Source organism: Triticum urartu, chromosome 5A, assembly GCF_056163025.1.
Source record: "Triticum urartu cultivar PI428250 chromosome 5A, HENAU_Tu73, whole genome shotgun sequence".
Taxonomy (NCBI): Eukaryota; Viridiplantae; Streptophyta; class Magnoliopsida; order Poales; family Poaceae; genus Triticum; species Triticum urartu.
In genome coordinates, this window is record NC_141877.1 from 611,311,772 (window position 1) to 611,322,829 (window position 11,058).

Genomic DNA, 11,058 nt, shown 5'->3' on the forward strand with positions numbered 1-11,058 from the left:
TCGGCGGTGGTAGAGAGGGAGAGAGAGGGGCTGCCGTTGGCGCTCGGGAGAGGAAGACGGAGACAGAGAGATAGGGGCTGGGCGGCGGCGAGGGGCGAGTCTGGTGTGGACACCGGCGAGAACCACCGGCTTTTATAGCCGCTCCGCGCCCGTGTGTACGCGTGCGAGGGAGGAGAGGCGTCGGCGCGCCGTACCGAGACGCGCCGCCCGTGAGGAATCAATGGCAAGGCTGACCGGCGGCAGCCTTTCCATTGATTCCCCGCGGAAACCGAGGCAGTTGGGGGGAAGACGAGCCGCCGTGTTCCTGACGCGGCTGGCCCACGACTTTTTCACGCCAAAACAGTTCGCCCCGGCGCCTCCGGGCGCCCCCTAGCGCGCCGGGTTCGGCCTGGGTCCGCCGGCGCTGTTTTCGGCTCAGGCCGGCGAAAATCGGGCTCCTGAAGGCGCGACTGAACCGTTTTTTCAGCACCGGCGTAAAAAAACTGCTGGAGATGCCTTCCTGGGGCGCGGCTGGAGATGCCCTAAACAGCCGTCCCCGCTTGCAGCCCAGCTCCACCAACCACCCAACCAGCAGCTCATCAGTCCTACTCCCCGCTCCCCACCCTTCGTTGCAGCAGCAGCAACAGCTCCACCTCCACCCATGGCGATGTTCAAGAAGGTGGCCAAGCACCAGCTGCAGCTGCTCTTCATCGTGTTCATCCTCGGCAGCTCCGAGCGCGTGCGCCGCGCCGACGATGCCAACCCCTGCGGGAGGGACGTCCACGCGCGCACCGTCCTCGCGCACCGCCTCCTCGCCCTCGCCCCACTCCCCGCCGCCGCGCTGCTCCTCTCGGTGAGGATGGCGGTCGGCCGCGCCGAGGCCGCCGCGCTCGCCGCGGGCGCCAAGGCCGAGGGCCTCGCGTCCATCCGGGGCCTGTGGCGCAGGGCGGCGCTGCGCGCGCAGCTCCTCCTCGCCGTCGCCCTCTGCGCCGCCTCCTTCCTCTTCGCCGGCGCCGCCTTCCACTACGGCCTCCGGTACAAGTCTGGCTGCGCCGCGGACCTGGCGCTGTGGATCCTCGCCCCCCTGAAGGCGCTGGTCATGGTGGGCATGGTTTCTCTGCACTGCAAGTACGCGCGGGCGGCCGTGTCCAGCAACTAGACGATCCATCGGCCAGCCAGCCGGCGTAGCTACCGTCGTCGTCGTCGTCGATCGTGTTCGTGTCAGGGTGAAGTGGGTGTGGGTGTGCGTTGTATCTTGTATCCGAACTGGCGTGTCCACAAGTCTGAAGGTCCATGATGTAACTTAGGGAGTGCGTGCGTGTGAACTGTGAAGAAGGAGCACTGTATGTGCCGACGGCTGTTTGGATTCGGGATCTCGATGATCTATTCTGCTCGTTTCGCAATTGCTGTATTCTCGATCTTGCTGTATTTACATAGTACGTGCTCGTCTTGTGTGGAAGTTTTACCGGTGGGGATGGATGTGGACGTTCAATTCAAACTATGGTGCACCCCAAGCCAACCAAATCAAATCAAGTTTTCTTCTTACTGATTTTCACAGTTTGGGGCGGATTTTGGGTCCGCATGCATCATGCAGCTTCACTCTTGGTTTTCTCTTGTGACGTACAAACGTGTTCCTTGAGGTTCAGGGCAGGGCAGTACGCGATACCAAGTGTTGGACCCCTTGATCGTAGGGATGGAGAAAGCGAGGGCTGCTATCTCATTGGCACATTGTGTACATTAATCTGGGCTGTCCATCCTTGGTGGCTTGGTGCAACGGGCATGTTACAACGTGACACGTCACTGGATCCCTGTCCTTCGCCTCGTAATGGTCGTGTGGGTCCAACCAATCCCAATGAAAGCTACAGGGAAGGAAGTAAAAAGATGATTTGGAGGAACGGGCAGAGAATGAAGAGCAGGTCGGCCCAAGCTTTGCTACATCTACCTACGAGGTGATCTGTCGTGATTTGGTTGGAAGAAACAAAAAAACGCCCACCTCGAGGAAAAAAACCCAGCAATACTACATCTATGTAGAGGGTGTTTATTTCCAGAGACTTATTAGTTTAGGGACTTAATAAAGTCCCTATAAATCTCATCTAAACCAAACAGGCGGGACTTATAGGGACTTAAAGTGGGCATTTAAGACTTATGAAATAAGACTCTCAAGGCGGGACTTATAGGGACTTAAAGTGGGCATTTAAGACTTATAAAATAAGACTCTCAAGGAGGAACTTATAGGGACTTATAGTTGTAATATGGTCTTTTAGTCCATGTTAAGTCCCAGAACCAAACAGATAGGGACTTTTTAGGGACTTGAAACTTATAAGTTGAAACTAAAAAAAGTCATAAGACTTATGAACCAAACAGAGCCGTAATTAGTCTTACGTAATTAACGTAATAGGCCAGGTGGCATCTTTTTGTTGGGCGAAATTAGAGAAGGGGGCCCACCCAGTTGAAATAGGGGGATCCATTGGAGAGATTAGTTAAGAAGTTTACGTAAGGTGGGAACGTAGGTGTAGCATTTTCGGTCAGGCCAAAAGAGAGTGGACCATATTGTGGGAGTCAGAGGCAGAGCATGGCTTGGACGGTTGTGGTCAGGCGCGCAGGTGCAGCCTTGTATGATCGCACCTTCTCTTTCTTCCACGCGCGAAAATTCTACACCTACATAAAACATATGTAACCTTCCAACTGAATTTCGGGTGGCTAATCAATCTATGGTTGGATGATTAGGAGGATAATGGTATCCTAGCTCACCAGAGTTACGTCTTGGATTTGACATTGGTGCTCGCATTTTTCTGGATATATTTCGGTCCCTCCGGCGATATGTGTTCTACGTGAAGAGACGTTCCCGTCAACTACAAAGACGTCTGTGCGACACCTCAAAGATGTCGCACTCGTAGAAGACGTTCCCGTCAACTATGATTACGCAAGATGATGTGTCGGCTCGGTCTCTTCGGAGTGCTCATACAGATGGAATGTGTATGTGTTCATAAGGGTCAGTGTATGCTCGCGTATGTGAATGACTTCGATTGTACTGTGTTAAAAAAACTAAATTTTAGGTGGATGGGCCCGTTCCCCTCCCTAACCCCTACAGATTGTGTACCCAGCTGACAGCATGTAACGTTAGTTTCTTTACCAATTTGCTTGATAATCCTGAGCTTAGGACATCTCCAACGCCGATCCTCAAATCACTCATTATCGTTGGGACCACGCAGTCCAGACGTGTTTTGCCATCCAATATGAATTTGTATCGGTTCACCACAGTCCGAACACACTTTTTCCCTTAAATTGGAAGCAAAGTAAGAAGGGGGGCTTTGCAAAAGTCTGGACCGCCGTCATGTAGGACTCCGACAACACCACCCCACACAAATCCCCTCTTGGTTCATTCATTTCCACTACGCCCCCTGCACCCCCTTGTTTTGCATACGCACCCTTCTCCTTCGACACCTCTGTTCCACCTTTCCGGCCGACACCCAAGTATTGCCGGACATCCGCATCCAGCACCCACGCGCCCGCTCGCCTTGTACTATGGCGACGTCCACCTAGGATCTGTCCGCAGCCAGGTACCCTTCGCCCCCTTGTTGACGACGTCCATACAAGACACCATGCCCGACTGGTGTTTAGTCAAATGCCATTGAGCTTATTTTCGAACTTCATGTTGTTTTTTTAGAGTTGATAGGATGGCGGCGTACTCGAGCATAGAGGATGAGTTGTTGTGCGATGCGTGGTTGACCGTATTCGCGAACTTCGTAGGCATGAGCGCAAGGGGCGGGGTCTTGCAGCGTGTGCATGGTTATTTTCATGCACGAAAGCACATTACACCCTATGACATGCACATCATCCATGAACGTAATGTGAAGTCGTTAGCCTATCAATGGCACACCATCAAGAACTCTGTCGTCAAGTTTTGTAGAGCGGTTGATCGGTAATGTGGCCATTGCACGCACCAAGCATTGAGATCGTAAATTTTGCTTCTTCTTGATCAACTGGTTGATTGTTGATTCATTCGCTCAATATTGCTCGGCATGTTCTGTAGCCTGTACGCACTGCCGTGATGTATCATAGGGAAGAGGGCAGGCCATTTATGCACATACATTGTTAGATGAAGTTCAAGAGGCAGTATGTGTGGGATAATTGATTCATTCATGAAAAACTTGGAACATCCGGTTTATTTCGTTGAATTTGAATTATTGTTATACTACACTTATTTGCAAGTTATGTATGGATGATTTATGCTATTTTCTATCCGAACTTTGAAGAAAATCAGCCTGTTTGCATGAATTTCATCTGATCTGTTCAAAGTTGGCTTAAAATGCATGTGAATAGCGTTTGATGGACGACTCCCGCATCTATATCCATGAACTGGTCCGTTGTATATGGACAGATGCGATGTCCGCCCTAACCTCCTCCTTTCACGAACCAAACACCTATGCACGAAGGACAAACATGGGCTCTAGCTACGGCACAAGAACCAAAACTCTTATGCACGAAAGACAAACATGGGCTCTGGCTGCAACACAAGATATGCTTCGGCTGGTCCAGAAGACATGTTTTTGCATGCGAGAGAGAGAGAGAGAGAAGAAGGATATGTCGACGCATCCATGGATTCCATTTTCTCATTTTGTGCTAAAGAACACACGGCTATGGCCGAGATACGAGGCAACATCAATTTTCATAGAAATAATAGAAAGTTCGTAGGAAGGTTGTTAATTTTACTAGATGACCCCTCCAGAAACTTAATTTGTCCAATAACCTTTAAAACCTTATTTCGGCATGTGACCCCAAATTTACACCGAACTGTAAGACGCAAAGAACCCGTACAGGCGATGTACCCCAAGGAGTGTTTGACGGGCCGCGCCACCCAGCGTGCTCCTCCCTATCGCGCCTCACAAGTCACAATAAGGCGTGTTACTAATATACCATGTAGTGACCCATCGGGCGTGTTTATCCTGTTGGCACGCCTCCTTATTAGATGGTGACCCATCGGGCGTGTTTATCCGGTTGGCACGCCTCCTTATTAGATGGTGACCCATCGGGCGTGTTTATCCTGTTGGCACGCCTCCTTATTAGATGTCTTTTTTTCTTTTTTGCGAAAACTCCTTATAAGGCGTCTTCCCTAGCCAGTAACGCCTTTATATTACACGGCATTCTCTTATAACTAGATGATATCTCGCACGTTGCTGTGAGAACCTTGTTAAAAATGTATAGTTAGGTGCGACACAATCAACTAAAACTAATGCAAAACAAATGTAGAATTATCCTTGATTTGTTTATTTTCAAAATTAAGCATAAAGCATGTAACAGTATGATGTAGTGCAAATCTTAAAATTATAGTACAAAATGTTATTTTCTTGCAAAAAGTAATACTTAACTACTTAGGTATTCTCCAAGCATTCAACACAGGCCGTCCATGACAATACAAAAAATTGACACATTTGACCAAATCCGGAGCCAATAAAGCAACACTGGAAATACAAAAAAAAAAATCAATACATATACTGTTTGTACTTGAGTTGATAACTTAAACCTGTTCACCTGTTCACCTGTTCTGCACTCTTATCAATCTTGCCAACCATCTCCCTCTTTTTCTACAAATGAATAGATAGTCATAAGTATCATTATGAGTGGGAACAAATATTTTTACATGCATTTGCGCATGTAAGCATAAAATGAAACAACCATTTTGTCTTGCAGATATTGGCTCAAATCTGGATCCATTCTCCATATACCCAGCGTAAGCTAGTGTAACAGTACTTGAAAGATGTGAAATATGTATCTTATGATTAGAGTATCGATTGCACTTTCTTCACACATAAAATTAAACTGCAAATTGTTAATTTCCAGAAAATGGTGAGTGTCAAGTCAATAAATAGAACATGAGTTGAGGAGTGGCGGTTGATTGTTCATATGGCAGCACGGATATTTCTTTTCTTGTTTTACAACACCGTGGGTAAAGGTGAAATATGGTGGTCATCAGCATATATTGGGTATGTCGTTGACTCATGGATATGAAGAAAAGAGTAGGTGGATGGCATTAGTGACAAAGATATCAGTGGAATCAAGGATTTAAGTCAGTACGTTTGCACATGTACTCAAAAGCAACGCAATTGTCTTCAACGGCGAGAGTAATAAGTTGTTAGTTGTTACTAAGGACATACAAATTTTCAGATTTTGGGTATCAACAGGGACTGTACATATTCTTACAGGATAGCTGTAGAGACCACAATTCAAGTCGAAGGAATCATATACAACAATGAAGTACTCCCTCCGGTCCTTTTTAGTCTGCATATAAGTTTTGTCTGAAGTCAAAGCATCTCTACTTTGACCGAATTTATAGAAAAAAGTATTGACATTTACGATGCCAAATCAATTTTGTTAGATTCATTACAAAATGTAGTTTCATGGGATATATATTTGGTATGGTAAATATTGATATTTTTTAATATATATTTGGTCAAACTTTGCAAAGTTTGACTTGACCCAAATCTAATATGCATAGTAAAACGGACCGGAGGGAGTACTAAACTGTAGTCAGGACATGACTTGTCTTGTACAAATAATATTGTTCATATATAGTTCTCACCTAAAACTTTGAGGCAACTCACATGAAAATATTTTGCCCTGCCAAAACTCTGACGTGTTGCTGCATGAAATGATCAGAGACTAAGAATTAGTTAGTAGCAACCCACAAATAAGTTAGTTAGGAACCCAAATAGCATACCAGAACGGATTCTGGCAATCTGAACTTTCCCATATTCCTGAAAATTGGTTCTTCTGTTGCGGGGACCTGAAAATTGCCTCCACTGAAAGATTCCAAGTTGTATGATGCATGTGAATGACAAACTTGCATAAAAGGAAAATCGTGATGTTCCTGATTAATTACGTGCCAAAACATGAAGAAATCATATTGCGGAAGTAATCTTCATAAATCATATCATATATAAATTGATTACTTTTCCTAATGTCAAATCAGAAAGAAAGTAAGTAAATTAATGTCCCAACCAGGATGCAATCTTGATTTCCTAATTTCAAATCAATCATTTTGTAGGGGACTTCTGATCGATCTAGCTGCAACCGAACGAAGATCCTTCGACGTCCAGACCTTGTCGCCTCCCGCTCTCCGTGTCTCTCTCTCGGACACGTCTGGTTACCATTGGAGCACCATTACGGAGGACCTCCCTATGGTATATGGTCGCCACGAGCAGAATATGAGAAAAAATGAATGGAAATTTAGTAGATCTAACCCTCACAACATGCTCCCTTCTTTCTCCCGTCAGACAGACACTCAGAGGCCACCGAACTCCGCCATGCTCCCTTGATCTCTCTCGTCTTTCCCACTCAGATCTGTCTAGCCGCGGCAGGTGAAAGTATCCAAGCAACAGAAGGCGGAAGGCGAGGGCGTTCGGACTGGATCGTCTACAATCGAGTGGGGAGGCTTGAAGATATCCGAGTGGAGAGAAGATGAGACGTGCAGACGCAAGAGTGCGTCTCGGCTCTTAAAGAGTAGACTTATCTCGTCGGTTTCAGAAGACAAAGAGGAACCTATGTGTACTACAATTATTAAATCACAGAATTTGTTTAGTGGATTTTTTGCTAAGGTGGCAGATTTGCTGAGGTGGACCGATGATGACATGGCTGCACGTGGTTGGATGCTGATGTGTCTATGCTGCATGTTTAGATAAATCAAGTGGTGGGAGTGAACTTCTTAAGTATATAGGATTAGTGGAGCCTCAGACGCCATTCTTTTATAATCACTACAAGCCTTGAAGATTTCATGGTGGTACACATTTTACATTCAACTGTATTTGTTTTAAGCTCGCTCAGATTGTTAGCTAACACATGCTTTTTTTTTGAAAGAAAGGGGTTGCCCCCCTGCCCCAATTTTATAGATTGAAGCAGATAAAGCAGTCTCACATAGTTCCAACAGCACCTAAACACAGATAAAAGCAGCAACCTAGTAGACTACGCTACCTAGAAGCTCGAGAGCAGAAATTCTCTCCAACAGAAAACGGAAACGAAGTTGGTGCACTAATTATTACAAAGCCAGGTCCGAAGGAAAGGGAACGAAGAAGAATTTTATCCATCAGCTCTTTTCATGCTCCCCTCCCACACCTCACTTCTAGGCTATCCGCATCACCTCTCCACGTCGCTTGTCCAGCAGAAGGATACACCTTTGCGGCAGGGTTGTTTGAGCATTGTCGCAGAGAACTTTTCACTGGTGCAAATAATAGCTTAGTCTTGCAAGAATGCAGTTCACGTTTCTCCATTTCTGGCCCTGAAAACAGAAATTGTTTCTTAGTCTCCACAAACTCCACAAGGAGGCAGCAATAACCATGTTAAGCACAGGCTTTTTTTATGAACTCGCCAGAAAGCAAAGATATCGTCAAAGTTAGCAATTCTATCCATCTCAAAGAAGTCAGATACAAAACCCCACACATGTTGAGCAACTACACAGTCAAACATCAAATGTTGTACAGATTCGAGCTCTGCACAAAAGAGACAGGAAGGATCCTCAACCTCCCTCCTCTTTAACATTATCCCTAGTCAGAAGTTTATTGTGAGCACACAACCATAGGAATACATGTATCTTCTGCGGGCACATAATCTTCCACAGATCATCTTTGATAGCAGAGGCTATCCCCTCAAAGTTAATGCATTTATAGAAAGATTTCACCGAGTATAATTCATTAGATTCCAAGGACCAAATCGGTGTATCAGGTTCATTTGATAAGATACACTGTTGAACAAGTTTCAACAGAGAGTCCCATCTGTTAAGCCCATTTTGATCTACACATCTCCTAAAGGATAACTTAAGTTCTTGCCCGTCCCATACTTGAGCCACAGTGCATTCCATTTGATTGCAGATGCAATACAAGTCCCAAAATTGAACCTTCAGGGAACATTCCCCAACCCAGGTATCATGCCAAAAACTAATCAACTCACCATTACCCAGCTTCCATCTGTAGAAATTTTTAGCAGCTGCTAATGCCCAAGTGATGCTCTTCCAAAAGGTAGAGCCGCCATCTCCTTTTGCCCATAATAGGTTAGGAGAGTTCACTCTATACTTGTAACTAATAATTTTTTTCCAGTCTGCATCAGATTCATCAAAGAACCTTTTGCCCCAGGAAGCCAGCAAGGCCATATTAAATTCCTTGATGTTAGGAATCCCCAGTCCTCCATATTCTTTTCTCCTAGTAATAACCCCCCAATTAGCTAGATGATATTTGTGCTGGTCCTCAATATTCCCCCAAAAGAAGTGAGCCATTTGGGAGTTAATGGCATTAATAGCCCATATTGGAAACTTAATGACAGACATGAGGTAGGCAGGTATGCTAATCAAGCATGCACAAAGCAAAATAATTTTGCCTCTATATGTGAGGTATCTCCCAAGCCATCCAGAAATGCCCTTGATAATTCTATCTATAATGAGCTGGAGATCCTCCCTTTCATGTCATGGGGTTTCAGGTCTTTGGAGAAGAAAGTGAACTGGTGAACATAGTGATATTTACATGTACATATGAAGAGGATAGCGGTGTAACGGCAGTTGTGCTGCATTGCAGAGTAGGGGTGGTAGCGCCAGTGCTCTGCATGAGAGAGCACGCGAGGCAAAAATGCTAGACGCACGGACCCATTACGGGCTGATTACGGGCCTTCTCTTTAATACTTTCCATCCCCCCCTGATTTCAGGTGGGTGGGGCCCGCGTATCCCCCTTAAACCAATAACCATTTGCCATGTCAGCACCAGCCCCGTAATCAGCCCGTAAAACTCCGTGTGTGTAGCATCTCTGCACGCGAGGTAAAGCTAGCGTTGCAGCTGGGTAGCAGAGTGCTGTGTCACGTACATACAGGCGTATCACGGAAACGGCAACTGCGAGATGCATTTGGCCGGCTCAGCCGTACGTACGGTACCCTGCATGCATGAAAGTCTCTCCAGACTTTTGACCACAATTTCAAAATTTCAAACGCCTCCCTCCCTCGCCCGTCTCTGCCATCTTCTCCCTCTCGCACACCCATCATGGCCACCTTTATAGACGACCCCAAACAGCCAGCCCGCAGCCTCGAACCTCTCTCAGTCAAGACCCATGGCGATCTTCAGGAAAGTGGCCCAGCTCCAGCTGCAGCTGCTCTTCATCGTGTTCCTCCTCGGCAGCTCCGTCCGCGTGCCCCCGCCCGACGACGCCAACCCCTGCGGGAGGGACGTCCACGCGCGCGCCGTCCTCGCCCACCGCCTCCTCGCCCTCGCCGCCCTCCCCGCCGCCGCGCTGCTCCTCTCGGTGTGGGTGGCGGTCGGCCGCGCCGAGGCCGCCGCGCTCGCCGCGGGCGCCAAGGCCGAGGGGCTGGCGTCCGTCGCGGGCCGGTGGCGCCGGGCGGCGCTGCGCGCGGCGCTCCTCCTCGCCGTCGCCCTCTGCGCCGCCTCCTGCCTCTCCGCCGGCGCCGCCTCCCACTACAGCCTCCGCTACAGGTCCGGCTGCTCCGTGGACCTGGCGACGGGGATCCTCGTCCCGGCCCAGGTGCTGGCGTTCGTGAGCATGGCTACTCTGCACTGCAACTTTGCGTGGGCCGCCGTGTCCAGCAACTAGATGGTCCATCCGTCTAGCCAACCAGCCGGCGTGTGGCTAGTCGTCCGTCGTCGTCGTCGTCGTCGATCGTGTTCGTGTTAGGGTGAAGGTGTGTGTGCGCGCGCGTTGTATCCGAACTGAATTGGCGTCTGAAGGTCCATGTAACTTAGGGAGTGCGTGCGTGGGAAGAAGAAGCACTGTATGTGCCGATGGCTGGCCGGTTGGATTCTCGATCTCGATGGTTTAGTCGTCATGGTATATGGTGTTCTACCCGTTTCCCCATTGCCGATGAATTTGCATGCGTTCGTTCGCTTCTGTCGCTCGATTCGATTCCAGTTAACTCCGGCGACTCCGCTCGGGATGCATGCGTGCGTGCGTGCCTGCTTGCTGGCCCTGCTGAACCGTGCCGGCGTACGTACAGAGGGGCATGCATGCTCTGCTCCGTTCATTTGTTCAGAATACATGCATGGCGTCACTCTACGTAGCAGAGCACATATCATCCAGCGTTTTTGAGAGAGAGAGA

The 11,058-nt window shown here is 48.0% G+C and overlaps 1 protein-coding gene across 1 annotated transcript; it reads left to right on the plus strand.

The window, feature by feature from the left end:
* Positions 1 to 10,058: 10,058 nt before the first annotated feature.
* On the plus strand, positions 10,059 to 10,768 carry LOC147973344 (uncharacterized). Its single transcript, XM_087524966.1, has one exon. The coding sequence runs from the start codon at positions 10,059 to 10,061 to the stop codon at positions 10,554 to 10,556; it is 498 nt and encodes a 165-aa protein (XP_087381092.1). The 3' UTR covers positions 10,557 to 10,768.
* Positions 10,769 to 11,058: the final 290 nt, after the last annotated feature.